This window comes from Leucoraja erinacea, chromosome 21 (genome assembly GCF_028641065.1).
Source record: "Leucoraja erinacea ecotype New England chromosome 21, Leri_hhj_1, whole genome shotgun sequence".
NCBI classification, from domain to species: domain Eukaryota; kingdom Metazoa; phylum Chordata; class Chondrichthyes; order Rajiformes; family Rajidae; genus Leucoraja; species Leucoraja erinaceus.
The window spans coordinates 23929011-23955182 of record NC_073397.1 but is presented as its reverse complement, the minus strand read 5'-3'; the positions used below and the strand labels follow the sequence as shown (position 1 = coordinate 23955182).

At 41.9% G+C, this 26172-nt stretch overlaps 1 protein-coding gene across 2 annotated transcripts in view; it reads left to right on the top strand.

The window, feature by feature from the left end:
- The first annotated feature begins 244 nt into the window (after positions 1-244).
- fam210b (family with sequence similarity 210 member B) overlaps positions 245-26172 on the top strand; it is a 46751-nt gene continuing 20823 nt past the window's right edge. For both annotated transcript variants that reach the window (XM_055652440.1, XM_055652441.1), the window contains exon 1: positions 245-663. In XM_055652440.1, the coding sequence (XP_055508415.1) occupies positions 469-663 (195 nt within the window). In that variant the 5' untranslated portion in view covers positions 245-468. The remainder of the gene's footprint in view (positions 664-26172) is intronic.

Here is a 26172-nt window from a genome sequence, read left to right as displayed (position 1 = left end):
GAAGAGAGGAGGGTAGAGGGGAGGGTTGGGAGAGAGGGGTGGGGATGGTGGAGAGAGAGGGAGGAGAGAAGAGAGGGGAGGGGATGGTGGAGAGAGAGGGAGGAGAGAAGAGAGGGAGGAGAGGAGGGAGGAGAGAAGGGAGAGGCGGGACTGGTGTGAAACTGACAACAGCTGAATCACGCGGAGCGGTGGCATTGCACAGAGAGAGCAACAGTGAGCGGCGGCGGCGGCGGCGGTGCACAGACACACAGACAGACAACAGTGAGCGGCCGTAGCGGTGCAGACACACACACACACACACACACAACAGTGAGCGGTGGCGGTGCACAGACACACAGACAGCAGTGAGCGGCGAGAGCCCGGTGTCCCGATCACTGGCCGGGACCGGCACTGTAACCGTGTTTGCGCTGAGAACAGAAAGGAACAACTTGTGCGCCTGTCTACAGAGAGCGGGAGCGGCGGGCAGCAATGCTCCCACACTTTCTCCTGCAGACCAGGCAGAGCCTGATGTTGCATAAGTGTTTGGGGAGAGGAGTTCGCGTCCCCTGGATCGACGCAGCTGTCAGGACGGGAGCGTGTCCCACCAGCCGGCGAGCCCACATCCAGCCACCGGGCGCTGCAACACTGCCCGCCCGCATCGGTGCACGCAGGGGACTGTACACGGTGAGAAAAGCGGTGTCGGCTTTGTAATCTTCCCATCATAATCCTTGCAAAGCTCTCGCTAGAATAACTCCGCCGCCTGCCTTTTAGGCATAGGTCCGCTGGCCACCAGGATTTTTTTTTTTTTTTTTTTAAAAAGGTCTCAAACTCTTTGCTGTTTGTTCAACATGTGAACCTCGGGATGGAAAGTTGTTTTGTTTTTTTTGTACAAGCGGCCGGATCGATCTTTGAGCAGAAAGTCAGACATGTGCTTCCAACAATTTCCATATTGCTTCCAGCTCCTCGCCTTCGGGCTGAATTTGAAAATAATGTTAAAGCGACAGAAGGCAAAAAAAAAGGAAAACATAAGAACGCGCGGCTGAGTACTCGGGGTGGTATTTATTAGTTGTCAAATGTTGCGCATTAGCTGATCCAAGGTCAATAAGGAGATGGTTGGATTTGTTTTAGCGGGTTGCAAGAAGCGCACAGATAAATCTGAGGACATCTCCCTAATCCCTCCACAGTCCGTCAGTTCAGTAGCCTGAAATATAAAGGGAATGGGAGGTGTGGCTGCTCAGAGGAGTGACTGTTGGCATATTAAGGCGTGGTTTTTAGTCCACTGTTTTAAAATAGAACAAAACTGTTTACACAGGAGAATAATCCAACAAATCCTCCAAACAATTACAAAAGTAATAGAATATTTTGCAAAACATTTTTTGTATTATATTTTGCATCTTGGATTTCGGATATTTTAAACTTAAAATCTTCTGAAATCAATATCAGCTGTCGACGACTAAAGGGTATGTAGTGCGACAGTTCATGAAAATCATATTCTTGGGATTAATTCTTTGCAACAGAAAAATGAGGGGTATTTCCTTGTAAACTACTGATCATGGAAACTTTCCCAGTAGAGGGCTGTGTTATTTTTTTAAAAAAAGAGCAAGTAGTGAAGTATGCTGCTTTGGCATAGAGGTTATCTGAAACATTTAAAATTCCAAAGTTTACTGATGATGTAATGGGGAAAGAAAAACGCACCGGATTAAATGGTAAAGACCTTAATTACTGAAGAATGGCAGATCAGACATGTGCAAACCAATAAACCTTACTTTTTTCCTGTGTAAAAGCTGCAGGGCGAAAACCATGAAGATTATTGAGATTAAAGTACATTACAATTTCGTTTTCTGGAGATAATATGATTCACATTTGAATCATATGAGAATTTATGCTTTTTATTCATTTGATATGATGAGCAATTTATATAACTTTTTTTCTTGAGAGAATAATCCAATAATTTAGATGTTAATATTATTCATTCATCATGTGCTATCAAGTAATCTGCAAATTATTGAAATGAAATAGGCTTTATGTTTTCATAGATGTAATAACAGCCATAATATCATAAGTTCATATGTAATTTAAACAGTATCTTGAAAGAGTAATCTAATGCAGTTATAATTCCACATAATATAGTACACAAGGGACTTCACAATCTGTCATGTTATTACTTAAAGGAAATTCTGAGCTCCACTGATAAGTAATGTAATGAGTTCTTCCTATCTTTCATCCAAGGATGGCTTATTGCTCCTATTTACATTACTTACTCGCTCATTCATCTTGCTGTCCCAGTTTTTCAGTATTTTTTTCCATTGAGAATGAGGAATGAAATAATTTAACCAATGACAGGGAATTTCATATGAAACTTGTGGCCCATGAAATTGATCTCCCTTGTCACATGAAAATTATGGCCAGGGACCGAGTTTAAACAGAAACAATTAGTCAGCTGTGGCACGCTGTATCACGGTGACCCAGGTTTTGTAGGATAAAGCAGAGCAGAGTATTCTGGGTCAAATCCGTCTGGAGCTTGGGATGAATTAGGTTCTTTAAAGCCTAATGCCTGCAGGGCTCTGGAGGCTAAATACAGCATGTGCACATTAGCAAAGTGGAAGCTTGGATTACCCCTGCAGACCGCACCACATTGTATTGTGGGAGTGCTGCAGTTGGTGCCATTGTCTTGTAGGGCTGGGGCAGAGTGAAAATTCAAAGCTGGTCCTGTTTTCAGGTCACCATTTGGTCGTGACCCCCAGAGAGTCATATAACACGGAAACACTAATCCTACAATAATCTTGTTTTATTCTCCCCGCATTGCCATCAACTACCCTGAGATTTTACCATTTGCCTACACAATAGGGGCAGTTTTCAGAGGCCGATTAGCCTGCCAGGCCACCTGTCTGGAACACCAGGAGGAAGCCCACACAGGAAGAACATGGAAACTCCACACAGGCAGCACTGGACGACAGGGTGGCACAGTGGCGCAGCAGTAGCGTTGCTGCCTTATAGCGCCAGAGACCCGGTTCAATCCCGACCCTGAACTACAATCCTGGTCTGTACAGAGTTTGTACGCTCTCCCTGTGACTGCATGGGCTTTCTCTGGTTGCTCTGGTTTCCTCCCAGCCTCCAAAGATGTACAGGTTTGTAGATTAATTGTCTTCAGTAAATGGTCCATCGTGCGTCGGATGGTGCTAGTGTACGGGGTGATTGCTGTTGGCACAAGCGCGGGGTTGGGGGGGGGGGGGCAGGAAGATGGAGGGAAGAACCTGTTTTCCAGGCTGAATGATCTATGTCTAAAGGATTGAATCCAGGTCACTGGAGCTGTGCTACTTTGATATGGCCTTGTTCTGGTCTGATGGGTGAACACAGTACATGCTTAGACAACAGATCGGGGCAAGACAAACAGCATGACATGTTTCCCAAATAATGGCAGCATTGAGCCAGATAGTAGTGAGATCCTGATGACAAAGAGACCGTACCCCTGCAATTCACTTACACTGATGGGGACTTTGGAGAAGTGCAGATGCAGTTCTATTTTCCAAAAGATCTGACAGCGATAAAGCAGCGTTTAGCTGTTACATCTGTCCACCTTTATTTTGACATGACTGATCAAAAAGTTGATCGCTACACATGCGGGCATTTTTTTCCCCCACATCCTGTCTGTCAGAAGCTCAAGAGTAGTTCCAAGTATTCACATTATCTTTCTCGCCAGCCAGGTATAGTGTATCAGGGAGGTACCGGGTGGGGGAGGAGGGGGGGGAGTGGTGCTGGAGAAGGTATTTGGAAGCAAGGCCCCTATCATGTGCAGAAGCAGAAATCATAAGTTGCTTGGCTGAATTTGTTTGTTTACAGTTTTATTAAAGGCTGCAGATCCCCACGGCATTACACACTGTAAGGGTAGGAAAACACGGTTTTATAAACAGAGCTGACAGCTGTATAGCGTTTCCTGAAAGGACTTGCTGAGAAAAGTTGTGTTTTATTGACTTCAGCTTTTGTAGAAATCAGAGCTGTTAAGTAAATACTTTAATGAGAGGACTCAAAGATAAAACTTTGGAAAATATTTTACAATGTTTAGAATTATTTTGTGAAATTTGCTGTTTACAAATAATACATTCTTACATCAGAGCTATTTTGATGTCCTGGCTAAGGGGAAAGACCTATTTTACTCAAATTATAGTTGGAATAATATTCTTGAATCACATTCATTTTTGTTTCTATATATCCAGCTGCCCCTCTTTATGGAGTTGCATTGAAGTGTAAAGTGGATCAGAAGTCCTCGTTCTTATGTTCACCCCTCCTTCCCTGTAGTGGAAAAGTGCTTTGTATGTGTTCCCTTACTATAGCGGGAATGGAACACTGGCTCCAAGCTTGATGTTGGAGCTGTATCGTAAGGTGTTCGCCATAACTCAACTGTAGCACTTTTGTCACATTCAGAGGTGATGTGGGTCAGCTCAGAACACTAACCTGAGCTGGTACTCAAGTACTAGGGTGGCACAGTGGTAGAGTTGCTGCCTTACAACACCAGAGACCAGGGTTCACTCCTGACTACGGGTGCTGTCTGTACGGAGTTTGTACGGGTGACCTGCCTGGGTTTTGTCTGGGTGCTCCGGTTTCCTCCCACACTCCCAAGACCTATGGGTTTGCAGGCTAATTGGCTTGGTAAAGTTGTAAATTGCCCCTAGTGTATGGGATATGGGTAGTGTATGATGGTCGGTGTGGACTCAGTGAGTCGAAGGGCCTGTTTCTGTGCTGTACCTCTAAACTAAATTATTTTCTTCTAGACAAGACATTAAAATCAGTGCCGCATCTGACATTTGGGTAGACCCCACGGCACAGCTCAAAGAAAGGGGAAATTCTCCAAGATTTAACCGGCCTTTCAAATATCGCCAGGAGAGTACACTGGGTTAGCATAATATTGCTTTTTGTCAAAGCTGTGTTAGAGGCAAGTTGGCTGTTCTGCTACATTACAGCTGTAACTTTCCATGGTGGGTGGAGTGGGTGGAGGCTTTATTGGCTATCAAGTGCTCTGGGATATCCTATGAATGTGAATGGAAGTGTTTTACTGTCAGGAAGAAACGTGTGCAGACACTACCGTGAGGATTAAATTGCACTGAAAATCTGTTTCTTGCATAATATAGCTAGAGCAGTTACAACATTGAGCTGTGTAATAGTACAGCAATTACCTTTGGGTAAATATGAAAGGTACATTTGAATTTTATAAAGGTCCACAGCGAGGGGGGATGGCTGGTCCATTTAATTTTTAACTGCATATGAAGTGAATGGACAAAAGCTCGCTTTATGATCTCTGCAGAAATTCTCGTTATTTCTTCACAACGAACTTGCTGGCGAGATCGCAAATCAAATCTGCCCCCTCAGCTGAGCGCAAGAAGCCCTGCAGCATCTTTCTAAAGAGCGGGGTCCTGGCCAGTATTCATCTTTCAAGCAACTTCATTTAAAACCAAATTACAGACTAACTGGCTGTTGTTACATGGGTCAAGGGATTTGGCTTTTCCTATTACAAAGTAATTACATTTCAAAAAGATCTAGTGACGATTGTGAGTGAAAATTCACCAGACTTTCTCAAAATGGTACATTTGGGGGGAATTGAGCCAGTCTGACCTCCTATTTTGTAATGTGCAGGTGACTTTGTTGAAAGGTGGAGAATTTTCACTAGAGTTAACAGGGTAGATACAAGAAGGATGTTTCCCCTGGCTGGGGAATCTCAAACTAAGGGATTCAGATTCAAAAGAAGCGGACTATTTAAGAATGAACTGATTTCTGGATATTAAAAGGGTCGAGTGACATGGGTTTAAGACAAGAAAATGGCATTGTGCAAGAAGATTAGCAGAGAAGGCTTGAGGGGCTGATAGGCCTTCACCTGCTCTTCATTCTTATGAATGTGTTTGGCAGCCTGAGGATATGAAAGGTGGAGATGCAAGGAACTGTGAATGCTGGAACTCATAAAGTGCTGGAGGAACTCAGCAGATCAGGCAACATCGGTGGTGGAATGGGAAGATTACATTTTGGGTTGGGACCCTTTGTCAGACTAATTGAAGGGGTGAGGGGGGCGAAACCTGGAAAAGAGGTGGGAAGGTGCTGAATAAATGCATGCCATTTTTTCCCTTAAATGTGCATCTTGGAATGGAATATCAGAAAAATGAGCTTTCTGCTTTGGATGGGCAAAGTATGTGGTCTCATGGGAACTAATCACATTAGTTGAAATGGGTTTTTTTTTTCTGCGAACGGGTCCATTCCAGAGTTGTTGCATGATAGCTTTCATCACCATGATTGTTCTTAAAATAATGGAATGATGACGAGTCCATGGGAATGCAGTAAAAAATGTCTAAACTTGGCAATCAAGACAAAATTACCACTTTTCACGACTGATGAACAAAGAAACTTTGGCTGGGTGGTGAAGATGAAAAGATACACAAGAAGAGGATTTATGCATTCAGCAAGTGCAGCTCCTCACTGTTGTGTGTGTGACCTGATTCATACCACTGGGATCATCTGAAAAGGTCAAGGAATAAGTTTGCGAATGAGCCTGCTTTGGATTTAGACAGAGAGCTGCTTGTTCAGGCCCAGCATTTGGATGAATTGATCTGATGACAGGATTAAGGATGTTAGAAAACTTGGGCTGGGTATAGTTTGCAATATGTTGCTACAACTTGCATTCCATGGCAGTGTCAGTAGTGTTTAATGCATTGGCATGACCAAGCCTTGTCTGCCATTTTTAACAAATGTGTAAATCCATTTTATGATAAATTTCTGCATTAGAGTGAAGGATCATTCTAATTTTTCCCAACAAGGATATAATACCATAAGAGATTGTGTAGTATCTGCAGTACAAAGAAATTATCTGTAAAGGAGATAAATGCTTTTGAGGGGGAAAAGATTTAATAGGAACATGAGAGGTAACTTTTTCACACAAAGGGTGGTGGGTGTAATGAACAGGCCGCCGGAGAAGGTAGTTGAGGCGGGTACTATGGCAACATTTAAGAACATTTAGACATGTACAAGGATAGGACAGGTTTAGAGGGATATTGGCCAAATGCAGGCAGGTGGGACATGTTGGTCGGTGTGGACAAGTTGGGCCAAAGGGCCTGTTTACACGCTGTATGGCTCTATGACTAAATTATTTGAATAGGAAACTAGGGCTGTATAGGAAAACAAAAGGTGCATTGTCTAGCACTTTGTTTAAGAAGCTAACTGCAGATGCTGGAAAATCGAAGGTAGACAAAAATGCTGGAGAAACTTAGTGGGTGAGGAGCATCTATGGGTGAGACCCGAAACGTCGCCCATTTCCTTCGCTCCATGGATGGTGCCTCGCCCCTGAATTTCTCCAGCATTTTTGTCTATCTTTGTCCAGCACTTTCATCCCATTGGCCTAAGGCCGATCATGGTCATTGGTGATGGTACCTTTAGGGCTTTGCTTTTCTCATCATGTATTTTTGTTGCTTGATGTCTCCCTTCCCTTGCTTCTTGCAGCTGTGTCTACAGGGGTCAAGCACGCTGCTTAAACTTGTTTCCAGTTGAGCAAATTCTTCAGATGACCGCACCGTTTGATTTTCGGCACATGTAGGAAGCGTCGCTGTTTGTCCAGCAAACATTACGTTGTCACGTACCCACCCGGAGAGGTCTCCACGTTTGTATTTCACTGGATTTTGACATGTTTGGTATAAAAGGAGACTATTACATTTGCTATCCACATCTGCTACTTAACTGTTTCGACCTGTTGGATCACAATATGGAGTCAAACATAGACATCAATGGCATAAATGCATCTATACTAAACTGGTGCTTTCCCCACATATTTCACCAGTCATCTACACTAGGAACAATTTACAGTTAGCCAACCAACCCACGTGTCTTTGGGATGTGAGTGGAAACTGGAGCACCCAGGAGAAACCTATATAGTCACAGAGAGAACGGGTAAACTCGACAGTAGCTGCACTGGAGATCAGATTGAACTCTGGTCATTGGAGCTACCAGGAAGCAGGTCTGACAACTGCCACCAATGTGCTGCCATTATTATTGCACCTGATGGAAGTCCTCTGCAGTCAACATTTCTGAATGGTATAAGGATACCCTGACACATATCCTGCACACTGCACATCAATCCATCAAGGCAAGTTACAGCCACGTATGACTATGGTTCAAGAAGTAATTTTAAAATTCAGATTATAAATTTTCTTCATGCATTTAATACCATTAGTAATTGTTAAGGGAACTGGGGTTTGAGATTTAATACTCCATTTCATCTCCTAGCCGATTGATCAGTTTAATGTACACTTAATGATAGCAACACGGGATGTTTGGAAGTGGTGATGGGATAAAGGAGCAATGTCAGCAGTTCGCAGTATGGTCTGATCATGAGTTCACCGTGAGCATTCTGTTTATGGTCCACTTTTAAAAATTATATCTCTACAACAATCAATCAGTCAAGGACGACTTGAGAGTCATACAAAGTTCAAAGCTTTGTTGGACTAGGAGATCGGGCAAACTGATGGCTGGCCTCTTAACATTTGATTGCCAAAATAATAGAATTACCCATTTACTAAGTAGGCAATGTAAGAAGGACCTCTCTTCACTGTGATTTGATCGGAGGCCTAGAAACATCCAGAGGGAATAAAAAATGGATTATTTAATATTAACATCTATTTAAATCATGGATGGTGTCAGTAACTGAAGAAACTATTCATGTTGAAGATAGACACAAACCAGGAATAACTCAGCGGGACAGGCAGCGTCTCTGGAGAGAAGGAATGGTTGATGTTTCGGGTCAAGACTTCTTCAGACTGGTTAGGGATAAGGGTGGAAACTATTCATGTTTATTGCTTTAGAGCTATATATACTTAACCAAAGATGAAATTGCACCAGCTAAGGCCATAAAATTGTTGGTCAATGCAGAGTTTTTAAAGAAGGTTGTTCAGGAACTGTATAGGATCGAAAAGCAAAATTAAAATCTGTGCCAACAAGGAATGTTTCTTGTGAACATTGAGACTGTCAATGTAAAACTGGGTGAGCATACATTATGAACGTGGTCATAAACCTGCATTTCAAGGAAGCTTTGTGGTAAAAATACTAAAATCTGTTTTGTGAGACTGATCATAATTGGGACTAAACAAACTGCCTGCAGAAGCTTTGAAGGTTAGAGCTCTAATGGCAATAAATCATATCAGAGACACTAATCTACAAAGGTTTAAAAAAATGCCATGTCACGATTACTGTTGTGATTCAGTATTTGCAAACAACTTACATAGGATAAAGCTACATCGATGAACAAGGTCAGAAATGTACAACTTGGTCTTGTTTTACAATATAAATCACTTTGTTCTGTAATATCCTTGTAACATCTTTCCTCTTTTCCGCACCCTACAACCCATGTTAATTTAATTATCCCAGGAACGTATGTCGTAAATTTGTATCCAGTGCTTGAACAGAGATTGAGTATACTTATTCCATACCAGAAAACAAATGGCAAAGATGTTTTACAAATTAAGTTCTATCAAAGAGGACCAGGAATTCTTGGGGTGATTGATGTGGGCGGGTTTTTCCCCAGAGAATTTGGTAAACCGCTCACTGATTAGTCTGCGAGGTCGTTTTCCAAAGTGTGTTAGCCTGAAAGTAAGTTCTGTATAACGACAAGGCCGTCACCACTTGGAGTGGAACCAATCATCATTCTACTGTAAATCAAACTTGGCAACACACCATTAAGTGTTTGCACTTTGTTAATAGTTTGCAAGAAATTCTCTGCATTTCTGTGGAGAATTTTACCCTGTTAATGCTTGACAAGTGTTTGGTATGCAGGGTGGTGTTTAGCATGAGATTAATGCACTTTCTTATCCCATTCAATGTCGGGATTGGTGGATGTTGTGTATAAAGAAGGAAATTACAACCTTTCATAGAACACAAAATGCCAGAGTAACTCGGCAGGTCAGGCAGCATATTTCAGTCTGAAAAAGACTGCATGTGAAATCTGAAATGTTGCCTATCCATGTCCTCTAGAGATACTACCTGACCAGCTGAGTTTGTCCAGCACTTTGTGTTCTAAGCATGATTCCAGCTAATGCAATTCCTAGTGTCTACCAACCTTTCACACAGTCAAGGTATTTAAGCACAACAGACATATTTTTAGTTTATGACCATATTAGACTTTACTTGAGACTTAATATGATTTTGATGAATAAATATTGACCAAAACCCCTGTTTTTATTATTTCAGTAGTAGCATTATATGTTCCTATTAATTCCACACTTGCAGAATTGTGTGTAGTTTTCATCCTCTTCCCATAGATAGGATATACTTTCAGCAACAAAGGTTTAGCAGATTGATATCCGAGATGACAATATTGTATTGGGGAGATGAGGGGAAAAATTTGCCGAGTTTGTAAGCTTGAATTTCTGAAATGGACTTAAGGCCCACCCCTTTGAGAAATAGACGTTTAGCTTAACGCTATCAAACTGCTGTATAGAAACTAAATGTCTAATGTGGAAAATAAACATTTAGTGCTGACTGATCATGGGTTTTTTTAAATTTCAAAGTCAATTTGTAATGCATGAAACGATTCCGAGTTGCATCTGCCCAGCAAAGAAGTGCGCTTGGATTATTTACTCCTGGGTAAAGCAAAGGAATGGCACTGTACTTTCCTGAATGCAGAGGTCAATTTGTGAGTCACTCTGGAGACTAATAGAGGCTGTTAATTGAATAAGCTTGAATGTAGCTACATTACAACACCTAAAAATTTAGTGGATCTTTTTGCAGAGATTGGTACGACATACCCTGGAGACTGACTCGTCTTGCATTTAAACGAGAAGCTTTAGATTCCGAACGCAATCTGAATGCAATGACTATAACCGCTTGCCTCATGGCTGTCGTTAGTGCAGGTTCAATGTTTTATGCTGTAGGAATCTCTATGGGTTCCAAACGGAAGTGTGTATGATGGTACAATCAATAATACCCTAGCTTATTGTCAATAATACCCTAGTCACAGCTTAAAGATAATTAACAAATAATTTCCAGGAGTTAATGCTTTATCTGATTTTTAAAACTGTTCAATGCAGTGTGTACTATTTTAATAACTGAATAATTCTGCATTCAGAGGATAGAACATTTCTAGAATTTAAGATCTTCCATTGAAAAGCGTTTTTATTTAGTCTGAGGTCTTCATCGTTTACCTTTAATTAAAAGACTAATTAGACTGCCTTTGTGATTCATCTGTTCCATGAGTATTAATCGAATGGAACAGATGAAATCTATGCGTACAATTCACTGTTTGTACCCTTGTAAAATATCTCAGAAACTGCTGAAAGATTGCTTAGTTGATGAAGAAACATCAAGACCAAATGCAAAATTTGCAACAGGAGTGTCAGTGTCCAGGAATGTCTTGCTCCTCCTTAGAAAATGAGGACTTCATTGAAGTTTCCAACGTCTTGCAGATAGATGGTTGAGAGAAGTGTCTGCTGTACTAAAGGGATGATTATTTTGAGCATGTACTGAAACTCTGTAAGTTTCAAATCGAGAACAGATTGCAATCTACAGCATAAAACGGGACCTTCATCTCACTGAGTCCACACTGACCATCGATCACCCATTCACACTAGTTCCAAGTTATCGCATCCATTCCTTACATACTGGATGTAATTTACAGTCCAATTAAGGCCTACAAACCGGTACATCTTTACGATATGGGAAGGTACTGGAGCACCCTGAGGAAACCCATAAGATCACGGAGAATGTGCAAATTCCACACAGACAGCATCCAAGGTGAGGATCGAAGCCGAGTCTCTGGCACTGCGAGGCTGCATGCAGCTCTTCCAGTTGTGCCACTGTGCCGTCCCAAAGATCAGGTTTTCACCTTAAAAGGAATCCTGTTATGGGCCTTTTTTTGCCAAGGAAGGTCACTAAAGGTGACGGTATAAATGGATTCAGAAGCCAACATCACTGAATTACTGGAGAAAGGAGGGTTCACTGAACCTGTTGTTAAACCAATTTAAAATATGCACATCTATAAACTCGGTGAATCACGTTTAGAATTTCAGCGGGTGCAGCAGCATCTATGGAGCGAAGGAAATAGGCAACGTTTCGGGCCGAAACCCTTCTTCAGTCTGAATAAGGGTTTCGGCCCGAAACGTTGCCTATTTCCTTCGCTCCATAGATGCTGCTGCACCCGCTGAGTTTCTCCAGCTTTTTTGTGTAACCTTCGATTCTCCAGCATCTGCATTTCCCTCTTAAACACGTTTAGAATTTGTTGTGTTGCTGAGTTGAATTGAGATCTCTATTTAATTCCCAAGGAGGTCTGGTGAGTACAGGACAGTATGAGTTCTGTTTCGGGTGCCTCGGTTGTATTTAAACGTAGTGCAGCAGCTGATAGATCACCACATTGCAGGTTCCGTCTGGAGTTCCTGTGAGATGAGAACTGCTGAGCCTGCTAACAGATGAGCTGGAGGTGAATGGGTGCCATCTGACTTCAGCGCTCATCTGTGTGGGTGGATGCTTGTTTTAATGTCAGGGGAGCATTTTGCCCTTCTCTTCGGAAGATGGGGTGGGAATGATGTGGGGAATGTGCGTGGGCATTGGAAATGTATGGTAAGTTTCCGCGGTGATGTGGCAGTGTAAGGCAGGTGTGCGCGTTTCGGGGGCGTGAACGGAGGGAGGAGAGGGGGTGGGGGAGAAGTGTGGCGTGGGGAAGGTGTGACACAACAGATCAGTTCGTCCATCCTGCATTATAATGGAGGTTGCTGGTCAGTCACTGGTAACAATGATGTTGAATGATGGGAGCTGTAAAGCTACTTGGAGAAATTATATGCTGGAGTAGGAAACCTATGAACAGTTTTAAAGACACAAATTAAAAACCGTTTGCTCCAGCTGCATTTCTGTGGTGAACGGACTGCACAGCTGTATTTTACCAAAGTCTTTGATGTTGCTTCAGCTTATGGTTATTGCTAAAACTGCCTGCCTGTCTTTTGGGATTGAGATTGTGATAATGTAACAAAGTGCTTCCTCTCTGATGTATGTGAGTCTGTTAATCTGTGAAAGTCTTAGTGCTGATTATCTCTGCTTGTTGGTACTATTTTTCCAGTTGGTTTAAGAAAGCCCGTAGGAGTAAAAAGTAACAATTTTTTTTATCACAAGTATTTTTTTACTCGTGGACATTTTATCACAGTGTTGAAAAAACGTCACCAGTTACCGGATTTCCCGAGTACCTACCGTTAGCATAACGAGCCGTTACGAGACATCCATGAACTCCTATGGACCCACTACGGACATTCTCCGAGTTCGAATCGGGAAAACTCGGGAGAACTCGTGAATTACTTCGTACAGTGGGACAGGCCCTTAACCGTGAAGCAAACAGTAACTGGACTTCAGGAAGCTACATTACAGTATGTGTAAAGAAAAATAAGACACAGTGTCTTTTTTTGCACACTCAGTCTGAAGAAGGGCACAATACAAAATGTTGCCTGTCCCTGTCTCCAGAGGTGCTACCTGACCTGCTGAGTTACTCCAGTACTTTGTCTTTTTTGGTACACCAGTAGCTGCAGTTCCTTGTATTACAGTATACGTGCAAGCAATTTGTTTTTCACTTGATTGCTGATGGGATTAAATGCTGGGACTTTCTGTTATTTGTCATGTATATAAATGACTTGAATTAGAATGACTGTAATCTGATAAATTGCTGACCACACCAAGATTGGTGGGTTATAGATTGTGAGAGTGGCTGTGCAATGATACACAGGGCCATAGATCTGCTGAAAAGCTGGACAAAACCGTGCAGATAAAACTTAATCCAAACAAGTGTGACATAATGCATTTTGCGTTGTTTACTACTGACCATACAGTATCTAGACTTTAGAAACGACAATGGATAGTGTCTGATGAATCTTGTGTTCTTTGAGGATGTTGAAAAGTGTTGATGAGGGCAGAGCTGCAGACGTTGACTACCTGGATTTGAAGCAAGGCATTTGACAGGGTTCTGCTTAGTAGGCTGCTCTAGACTGTCAGATTGCATGGGATCTAGGGAGAGCCAGCGATAGGATAGAAAATTGGCTTCATGGAAGGATGCAGAGGGTGATGATGTTTATTGGACTGGAATTCTGTGATGACTGGTGTGACCCTGGGAGTGGTGTTGGGCTCAGTGGTGTTTGTGGTTTATATTAACAATTTGGATGAAAGTGTACAAGGCATGATCAGTAAGTTTACAGATGACACTAAAGTGGGTAGTATTGTAGATAGTGAAGATGGCCATCAACAATTATAGCAGGATCTTGTTCAGTTGGGCAAGTGGTCTGAGGAATGGTTATTACGATACGATACAATAAAACTTTATTCATCCCCGGAGGCAAATTGGTCTGCCAACAGTCACAACACACAACAAGGTACACAAAAAAGTTGAAATTAAAATTAAATTTAAAGTGGAAAAAAAAAGAAAATGACAAGCGGCTGTTGGCTGGCTACCGTGTGCACAGCGCCTTAACCCAAATAAACAAACAAACAAACAAACGAGTGAAGGCTTATCTCCTGGACAGAGGATACTAAAACTAGAGTGCCCCGCCCCCCTCCCACACACTGTGTCCCCCTTTGTTCTCCCACCGTTCCTCATAGCGGCCCCCCCACGCCGAGTCCTCCATTGGGTAGATAAGTGTGACGTATTGTATTTTGGGAAGTCAAACCAGGCCAGGACTTTCACAGTGAATGAAAGGGCTCAGGGGAGTGTTCTAGGAGTGTAGGCACTTCGTTATTTGAAAGCCTTTTTTATCTTCAATTTCTTAGTAGATGTAACGTTGTATTCTGCACTCCATTTATTGCCTTCTTGCACCATCCATACTAGTAACTTTTGGTATGATTTGCCTGGATAGCACGCAAATCAAAGATGTTTAGTTTATTGTCATGTGTACCAAGTTAGAGTGAAAAGCTTTTGTTGCGTGCTTTTCACTGAACCTTGACACATATGACAATATTAAACCAATACCAATTATTATTTGCATATTCCCATCAACCGATACTATTGCCTATACCCAGAAGGTAAATTACAAAGGCCAATTAATCTACCTACCTGCATGTTTAGTTTAGAGATACAATGCTGAATCTGGCCCTTCGGCCTACTGTGTCCACGCCAACCAGTGATTCATGTACACTAGTACTATCCTACACACAAGGGACAAATTACAATTCACCAGTCTGTATGTCTTTGGAGTGTGGGAGGAAACCTTGAGCACCCAGAGAAAACCCACGTGGTCACGGGGAGAACGTACAAACTCCATACAGACCGCACCCAGAGTCAGGATCAAAACCGTGTCTCTGGTGCTATAAGGCAGCAAATCTACCGCTGCACCACCATGTGCACATCTTTGGGATGAGGGAGGAAACTAAATATCCATGCAGTCAAAGGAAGAATATGCAAATGCCACATGCATAACAGCATTGGAGGTGAGGATTGAATCCAGATCTCTGGAACTGTGCCACCTTGCTGATATTTCCCACCCCGCGGCATGCAGGAGAAAAGCTCACATAATAATTCTGAATCTTCAAAGGAACTTTCATGTTGCTGCCACCATCTCCTTCCTTCCTAATCTGCCTTGCTCAAAATTTGTAAGTGTGGATCAAAGCTAGAATTGTATTAAACAGTCAAACTTGAAACAAGTTTTAAGCACCAAGCAAGCTGTGTTTAGCTCTACAGTGGGGCTGAGACCAGACTTTGGACTGATGCTGACCAGATCTCAGTTTGTTCTGATAACAGGCTCGGTACCTCCTTGCACTATCAGTTCTGGAGTCTTTGAAAATGCTAATTGGTTCAAGCATGTACAGTTCGGAAGGTAGCAAATAGGGTGTGGAGACAAATGCAAGGAGCTGGGCTATGGAGGGGGATGTTTACAGGAGCTGTGCGATATGAGAGTGGTGTGTGGTCGGGTCCACAGCTGCAGTGGAATGGATACAGAGCTCGTGAACGCCCTTGTTTTCTCTTCCTCACCAATATTACATTCCAATGTGATTGCTAAAACATATGTAAAACCTTCAAGGACAGGGTTGTTTTAATCATGTTCCAGCAAACTAGTGTTTATTTTAAGAATTGCATGTTTTTAAATATTGTCCATCAAGTAACAATAACAACTCGCACTATACACAAATAAACGTTCTTAATCTATGACTCTACCTATGTCATTGATTTTCCAGGCCTGTCTTTCCAGTGGTCACTTGGCCGAAATTCTGGAGGTGATTATATATATATATGTGTGTATATATGTGTGTATATATATATATAGTATAATATATAATATATATATGTGTATATATATGTGTGTATATATATATATATATATATATAATATATATATACCATCATCCAGAACAGTTCCCTCTACGGTGCACCTATAGAAGTTAGTAAGAGTCGTTTGAGACATGCCGAACTTCCTTAGTCTTTGGAATTGGTGTGATTTCTTAGCAGTAGCTTCAGTACCAGATGGCCCTGGATAAATTGTTGTTGAAATTTTTGCCGAGGAACTGAAGCTCTTGGCCATCTCCAACTTGGCACCATTGATGCTCCCTGTCTTGCTGCCATTGAGGGAGAGGTTGTTGTCTTCCACCACGTTACTAAGCTCGCTGTGTCTTTCACCCACTTTCAACCCACTACAGTGTAAACCGCTAAATGGAGTTAATGCAGAATGTTCCCATGTAGTCATGAGTATATAGGGTATATAGGGTGTATAATAGGTTGCCGAGAATGCATCCTTGTGGGACCTTAGGGCACTAGTGTTGAGAATTATTGTGCAGGACATTAGTCTATGGGTCAGGGAGTCACGGTTCTAGTGCCTGAACGGAGTGCTAACTCCTAGATGCAGGTGTGTGAAGAAGTGTTTGGTTGGGATTAGGGTGGCGAGGGGGGAATCTATTGTTAATAACATAGGTATGACGTAGGTGTCCTTGTTATGTAGATCTTCCAGGGATGAGTACAGGACCAGGGAGATGACGTCTGCCATGGACTTTTTCCAATGATAGTCAAATTGCAGTGGATCAAGACTGTCTGGGAGGATGTAGTTAATGTGAGCCATGACCAGCCTCTTGATACAATTCAAGATGGTGAATATCCTGGCCATTGGGCGGTAGTCATTAAGGCATGCTGTGTTACTTGTCTTTGGCACGGGTATGACAGTGGCCTTCTAAGAACTGGCAGGAATCTTAGAATGGAGTTGGGAGAGTTTACAGATGACTGTGAGTACTCTTGCCAGATGGCCTTTGCAGGTCCTTGGGATGTGATCCATCCAGGACAGTTGTTTTCTGCCTGTTCACTCTTAGGAAGGCTGATCTGACATCTGCGATGGTTGCCATAGGTACATGAACACCCGAGGCTGTCAAGGTGGATGATGTCATTCGACCAATCTTCGGCTCAAAGTGAGTATAGGATACTCGTCAAGGATGTGGTGTTTCCAGTGATACTGCCTGGCTTTGTAGCCCATTTTAGCGTGCCAGCTTTGCCACAATTGCTGGGTGTGCAGTTCATTATTCCGTGACTCTAGCCTGGTCCAGAATTCCCTCTTGGCATCCTTGATGGCTTTGTGAAGCTTGCAAATAGATTTAATGTACTGCTCAGGATTATTTGTCTTGAACCCTCCATACCAGGGCCACCTGGGGAATGGGCCTAACGATGCATCTGTGGCTTCAGGTTGAGGAAAACGTATATTGTCTTCTTTGACATCCATTCCTCTACACACTTACAAATGAAGTCTGTGACGGCAGTGGCATATTTATTTAGGTTGAAGATGCTCCTTTAAAATCTAACAAGGCCACTTATTAAACATTGGGTAAGTGTTCCTGTGTCTCTGTTTTTGACACATTTTTTCTTAACATTTGTGTGAAGCACTTAGAACTTTTTATCGTGTAGTTAGCGATCAACATGACAACCACTGCTCCCTCTGGGTATCTTAGTATTCCTGTTTAGAGGTTGATTGTGAACACATTGTACTAGCAAAGTTCACTTCAAATGTCAACACTCTTCCTTGCAGAGTATTACCCAGCACAATACTTTTGTATAAACCTACTGCTTCCATAATCATGAGTTATGCTTCCAAAGGAGTGGTCAGCCTAATCGTAAAAGATTTGCTTAAGGTGATTTACAACCTACTGTTTTTTTTGTATCATTGCTGTGGGTGTGACCAGTATTTAACCAGTTCTGTAGCATCTATGGTGTTTGGTTCCTGCTTGCAATATCCTGCTTTTCAGTTATGTACTGCACCAATGGACTTATTCACACAGTAATTTGGCTGAATAATCCATTTTTTGACAACATGACATAATATGTGGGGGTGGGGTGTGGGATAACAAAAGGAGGAGCTGGGTGCTTTGTAACTTTGTCTGTGCCGTAGGTGGCTGCTATTTGTATATACATTTGGTATGCAAGCAAAGAATTTCCCTGTGCCTAGTCATATGTGACAATAATGTATTCCATTCCATTATATTTTAAAGCACCAAATGATGATTATAAAAGCTGACAAATAAAACCTTTTAATCTTTCTCTGTCGTTCAGAACAATCACGGCTGATACCGTATTCCCACTCTATACCCACATCCTTTCATGCCGAGATATCTACCTATATTTTAAATATTCAGTGACATGAGCTCTACCCTGTTCGGTGGTACAGAATTCCATAATTTCGCCACCCTCCCAGTGAATAAAGTCCGCCTATAACTGGCCTAAATGCCTCTCCGTCTCAGTAGCAATCCGAAACCCAAAGTGCATTTTACATTTATACTCTTAAGATTAAAGAAAATAGCAGATTATTTAATACAATTTCAATACCTACAGCCTGTTAACCACCCTGTTCCTTTCCCCATCTCCATGTCATCTTTAATCCCAGAGTCCCACATTTCTCTACTATTCCCCCTTCTTTCACCTCCCTCCTTTCCTCTTCCATCCATATCCCTCCCTGCAGTGTTACATTTAATTTCTACTGTTTTGTTTGACTGACTCTGTTTTTGCCACCTTTTCTCCATTAACCTTTGTCACTAGGTTAGCTGTCTTCATGTTTTTTGGTAATCTTGCAAACTTCAATGATACTTTATTGTCACATGTGCCAAGGTACAATGACATTCCTTTTTTGCTTACAATTCAGTAAATAATCTTACAACACATAGGCACAATCATACAAGTACAATATACAAAATCAATTACACTGACGCAGTACCATGTTCAAACTTAATGTTCACTCCCTTTCTTCTGTGATTGCTTGATTATTTTCCCCCATATCTGTTTTACCTCCATTGAATGGTCCTGTGATCCTCTTCTGTAGTTCCCATGTAGCAACTGAGGTTCGATGTTGTGTGAGTTTCATCTTCCCACTTTTCAGCCCTCATTACTGCCATACCACCTGCTGCAACCTCCCATCTGACCCTTCCTCCCAGTGTGTCCCATCAGCTCCCTGGCACATGTGTTGAAATCACAGTGCAAACCGCGTGTCGTCATTGTCGTGCCTGCAGCGTAGTCTCTAAAGCTTCAGACTTCCACCGCAGCTGCTTGTCATGTACCACCAATCATTACTCTGCCTGTTGCCAGGCTCTCTCGCATGATCAGCTTATTGTCCAACCATGGCCATTTCGTGCAAGAGATTATTAACCTCCTGGTCAATATTAACACAAATGTACAAAGTTTCTTATTTATTTAGTGATTGTGCCAGCCATTTGCATCATGCCTCCTGAGAGCTTCTTTAGCAGATAATAAACAACAGTTGCATTTTCATCCGTGGTATCCTGACACCACAGACATTATGGGGAGAAGGCAGGAGAATGGGGTTAGGAGGGAGAGATAGTTCCGCCATGATTAAATGGTGGAGTAGACTTGATGGGCCGAATGGCCTAATTCCACTCCTATTCCTTATGACGTAATGACACTGCCGATAGCAGTTTCTCACTAACACTCAAATAACCCTATGAAACTTTTCAATAAATGATCACAAAGTCAAGGAAGCAGCCTCCTCTATGGACGATCCTGCCTCTAGGTTTGTCCTAACTCGTGCTTTGAAAGTTAATAGGTTGCAAATGTTCTGCACCATCACTTTAACACACAAATCTCTTGTCGATCGACCATCAGAGATCCAGTTCAGGCAGCATTAAGTCTGTGGATCCCCTTCAATCCAGCACCACCTTTGCCTCTCTGCGTACCCGAAACGTCTGACTGCGAATAGAACGCACTCTCAAAGTTCCATTCAAATGTCAACATTTATTTGAGTGCAGAATGTTACTCAACAGCATGATTATGCACAAATTTGCTCATGCTGCTCAAGCATTTCTGAGCCTCGCCCCTGTACAGGTGACCAACCCACCAGCAGTACCTTAGCACCACGTATCAAATGCGGTTCACAACCTGCTATTGTATTCCATATTCTCTCCCTCTATGTCTAGACATTGTACTGTTGTGTGGCAACAAGTATCTGGTTTGTTTACTTGGAACTAGCTCTGGCATCTGTGGTATCTGGTTTTTCTTCTTTGAATAAAGTGCTCTGTCTTCAAACATGCATTTTGCCAGCAATTATATTCACAAAGTCAGTTTTGTTTTGTTTGGTAATGTGACACTACTGTCTTGATGTAATCAGCACAACTTCAGCACATTGAAAGAAGTGTACTGATGTATGTTGTTGCTTCATAGTCTGTTCCTTCTCCTCCCCCAAATCCCGTACCCTGCCTTTCCAGTTTGTTTCCAATACTGCCGTCATCAGCTTTGTTTCTTGCCCTGTTTGCCATTCACAAAGATGCAGGGTCAGGCTCGGATAAAATGTGTTGAATCCTGTAGCACAGACAGTAGCCATTATGCCGTTGTGACTGTTCAACAAGAGCTTTCTCCTGTGGGGAGATGCCACCTTAATGCCACTATGAAATCCCAATTTTATTCTGCCAGTCTCAATTTGTTATAATTGCAGACAATGACAATGACAATGAGCACATTTAGAACAGGCCAAAGCTTGATTGCACAGTGGCGCAGCGGGAGAGATTCTGCCTTACAGCGCCAGAGACCCGGGTTCGATCCTGACTGCAGGTGCTCTCTGTATGGCGTTTGTACGTTCTCCCTGTAGCCGTGTTGGTTTTCTCCCGGTGCTCCAGTCTCCTCCCACGCTGCAAAGTTTGCAGGTTAATTGGCTTCGGTAAAAATTGTAAATTGTCCGTAGTGTGTAGGATAGAACTAGTTGGCGTGGACTAGGTGAACTGAAGGGCCTGTTTCCACGCTGTATCTCTTGAGGTCTAGGTGAAATCTAAAAACAACAAATTTTCATATATGCTAATCTTTTCTGAAATTGTGACAAGATATGTCCAGCTTTGTTCTCCCACCAAACTGGGGTGCTGTAACATTGGTGAGCTCAGCAAATGAAGGAGTCATTGCTTGGCTCTAGAGAGGCATGAGCACATTTCTGCAACTGTAGGTAGCCAGTATGCATGCAAACTTGGTAAACCTAACTTGATAACATGGGGGAGTCTTATTGATCTACTGCTGAGAGTCTTCATGGTGCGGCCAATTTTGAAAGGCAAGTGCATGTCATGAAGAATTTACCTCCATGAGTTTTCAATTTGAGTTTGCCAAAATATTTTAGCTGTTTTTTTCCGTTTAATTTTGATGATTCTGTGTTGCCAGTATATCTGTTCCATGTGGTTTGTTTGAAGGCGGTGAGAGTAGATAAGGATAGTTGCTGCTTTCCAGTGCAAGAGTGCAACAAGATAAGAGAACAAGCAGCTGATAATGTTAACTCTAAATCAATATGGTATCTTGTTGCTTCAACGCGGCTTCTGAGAGTGATGTGAGCGAGCACAATTGACGAGGAAGGCTAGAAGTTGCATTCAACTAATTTCAAGGAAACTGCATGAAATTATACTTCGACCCGATGACATCACATAAAGTAATACATTACAAAATTCTTGGAGGAGATTAATCTTATTCATTGCTATTTTCCTACTACATAATTATAATGCATGTCTGCTGAAGATATGAACATTCTAGCTTTTTAAAATTCAGAGTTTGTAAGATAAAACCTATGGGGGATAAAAAATGCTTCCGTGTGAGGTCATATTTGACCTCTGACCCTAAACAAACATTGTCAGCATTACAAAAATGTCACGATAAACTTAAAAAAATATATATGAATCCTATATACAGTACAAAACAATATGCCTGTAATGCTTTCAGAATTAGAAGAGATGTATTGCCCAATTTTTCTTTTTTGGGGGTCACAAGTGACTAAGAATGGGTCCTGAAGAGACTGCACTTCCAACATTCTGTCTCCATATCCTGAAAATTGTTCATTTATAATTGGTGTCAAAGATCCCAACTCGAAGCGTCGCCTATCTATCTTCCAGCCATGGTGCCCACTGAATTACTCCAGCACATTGTTTGACCAACATCTGCAATTCCTTGTGTCTACATTTAACTGCTCCACTGCAAAATCTTCTTGAGGTGTTATGACTTTGAAGACGTTCTCTTCCTTTATCTACCTATCAGTTGCCAGACCGTGTCCTGTTCCACCTCTTTTCCATCTTCTCCCCACTAAAGCTAGTCTGAAGAAGGGTCCCGACTCATAACAACACCTATCCAGAGATGCCGCCTGATCTGCTGAGTCATTCTAGTACTTTTGATAAACAGCGTCAGCAGTTCCTTGTGTCGACTTTAAAGATTTTGGAAGTCTGCTTAGTTTGGAGACTGGGGAAAAGAGTGAGACAAATTTCCATGTGTGCCTAGCTAATGGGAAACAAAATCCTGGACATCTTGGGATTCTAGATTATCTGTGAGGTTTTTTTTTCATGAGATGTTTGGGTAATGAGAAACCAAACTCTTAAAATATGAAGGCTATCAAAGTCCAACATATGAAGAGCCGAAAGCTGTGAATAAGTTAATTATTATTTATTTTACTTACTGTAAATCTGTGCAACACAAGCAGCAATTAGTGCTGTTGTCTCAATTCCTGCGACTTGGATTAAAACTGTTGTCCTTGTGCAATTTGCATGTTCTCCCTGTGACCATGTGAGGTTCCACCAACTGGCATGGTTTACTCCCACACTCTGATCTGATAGTAAATTAACAGTTTATACCAAAATACCCTTTTAGAGTAAGTAAATGGCTGATGAACTGATGGGAAAAAGAAAGGTCTGATGAGATTGTTCTGCTGGAAGTTAGCATACACCTGATAAGATGATTAGCCTTCTCCTGCGCTTTTTGCAATAAAGTAATCTTTAAAAGTTATTTATTAATAATTTGGTATTGAACACCTATCTATTCCAGTTCGCTTCCTCAAGAATTCTTAAAATATTAAATCTTTAATGATTTTTTTGACTAGCAAATGCAATAAATCACTTTTCTTTAAATGTACATATTTAGAGCCATGGTGGGTCAAACGACCTCCTGGCAGAGTTACTCCATGATTCTGTGACATTGAGGATCTGGTCAAGAAATCGGCAATTTCTATTGCCTGTGCCTGTCCTGGTGCAGAGGATGGTGTTCAGTTTGAATAACGTGCCTGTTCATTTGATTATGAATACCTTTTCAAGGTAGATTATATACCAGCTTTACGGCGGCGGACAGCGCTTGCTGCCTTTTGTGGAGTTGAGACTCGGATGCCATGCCAATTCTCGGATTACACATGGAGGTAATGAAACCCTTTGTTTAATCCTGCTCTATCCCATCAGCAGGCGGATTGCTGTGTCCACCTGCTTCTGGCAGGTGGGGGCCTGAGGGGTGACTTTGGCCTAGTAGCTATTGTCATGGTAACCTATCTGGATATTGAGTGGAGGACACATAGGCAGCTGAAGCACCTGCTGTCCATTGCTAATGGTGCTGGCACCACTTCTTAACCCCAGTGTAAATTGGCAAGAGAGGCAAAACACACTCTTTAGCAATGATAGTTACCAATCATCTTTTAAATCCCACGCTTTAGATGTTAGTATAGTTTAGAGATACAGCGCGGAAACAGCCCCTTCGGCCCACCGGGTCCGTGCCGACCAGCGATCCCCGCACATTAACATTATCCTACACATACTAGGGACAATATTTTTACACATAAGCCAAGCCAATTAATCTACGAACCTCTATGTCTTTGGAAGAAATGTTGTCATTTCCATCATTGGTAATCTGCGTCATTCTTGGTGCTACAAAATATTTTTGTTAGCATTAACAATATAGTAAAGATATATTTAAGGTGGTGACAATTATTTGAAAGTTCAAGGAATTGACACAAGAAGTCTGAGACTTGGTTGTTGAATGGTGTGGCAGACCTGAGGAGCCTGGTGGTCTATTAATGCTTCTATTTTCTTGTGGTAACAGGTTCTTGTGTGGGGGCACGTAGAATAAGGCATCCACATCTCAGACTTCGTATGTGTGTGATGGGCCAGTTTGCATTCTGTACTGTGAACTTTAGCTACCCCTCCAATGATTATTTTTATGCATGAATCAAGTTACATTGCTCACCAATCTTTACTGACTCCCATTCCACCAAAGACTTCAACAATAAAGGAGTGGGATGAGGCACCCTAGCCTCCAAAGCCTGCTCCAACTTTCAATGGCTGGTCTACCCTAGACTTGAGTTTGACATTTGTGTTCAAATCTTACCATGGCCTCTTCTTCCTCCCCCTTTAACTTCTGCTAACCCTACCACATTCTGTTCTTGCAACCTTTAACCTTTTGAGCATTGCTTTCCCTGCCTCTGCTGTTGGTCGGGTGTGTTTTCAGACATGCCAAGATCCTAGTTTAAAAATACTCTGCATTTTCTTTCAAACTGTTGACTATGTTCCCTTATTGACCATGTCTTTGATTATCTCTGCTCAAGATATCCTCTAGTTTTGGTATTACTTTGAATTGACATTTTTTCTTGTGAAGAACCTATTGGGTCATGAATATTGTTCACATTGAACATACTTTTATAAATGCACATTGTGCTTTGTAAGGTCAGTCGGACACAAGTGTTGATTTGTGCCAGCTCTTTTTGATTTGTTATTCACTGTCGATGAATAATTAAGCTTAATGCACATAGGAAATCTATATTTTGACCCAATGCATGAAACCGATACTCTGGAAAGTTGATGATGAGAGCTGGCTCCAATTACTTGGATGTGCAAAATGGATAATTAACTCCTTGCACCAAGCACCCTGATCTAGCAATTCAATAAGGAAATGCATCTTTAACACAGTGTGCAACTTAATTAAAGTTAAACATAGATCTATGAAATGATCAATGTTTGCCAGCATAGACTACAGATCATGGTAGGTTGAATCGCAAGGGCCTGTCAGATTTAATGCGGCTGCACATGGAGTTTACTGGACTCAACAGCAAGGGTGTTAGTCCCTATGCAACATGTATTTGAACTCATGCCACAACATTAGAGGATGGGTTCACTGCAGTTGGGAAACTGTATGATGGAAGAAAGAAGTTCTGCTCCAGCTTTTCTTGCAGATTTAAATTGTGGGGAAATATCCCACAGAGGTTAACAATGGATTGTGCTCAATGAGATTAATTCCCCAGCAGTTTCTGCATGACGATCCTTACTTTCTGAGGGCCCAGACCATATGAATCTTGCTTTTCGGGTCTTGAATTTTCGTCACTTTTCTCGTCCTAAATTTGTGTCGTTTTCGCGTCCTGAAATTTCGTCTTTTTTGCGTCCTGAATTTTAGTCCCTTTTAGACCCTGCTTCCCAACCAGCTGCTCCCACTCCTGGTGGTGGAGAAACAGGCCCCCGGCGACTATGTTCTTGCTGTTGTGATCCAAATGCACCTGACTACTGTGAGGAACATTGTTTAAAATGCCTCATGTCAGCATCCTGTATTCTGAATTAAGCAATGCTGCTCAATCCGGAGAGTTTTGACTGGAGATATTCTAGTGTATTTGCTTAGTAGATGCTCACACACACACACCAATGTAAACTTGTTTCAATGGTTGAAAAGCAAAAAAAAACTGCAGATGCTGGAAATCCCAAATAAAAACTATTTCCAGCACTTTCTGTGGGTTGGGCAGCATCTGTGGAGATAAACAGACAATGGTTTCAAGCCAATGATCTATCTGTATAACCTGATAACAGAATATCAACCTGAAACATGAATTCTGTCTGCTGCTGGGCCAGATCTCCTGAGTGTTAACAATAATTTTGTGTTTTTTATTTTATTTTCCAAGTTTTGGTTGAGGAATTAAAATCGATTTAGAAATCGGCAAGACCTTTCTATTTAGATTATTTCTATTGCTGGTGCTACAC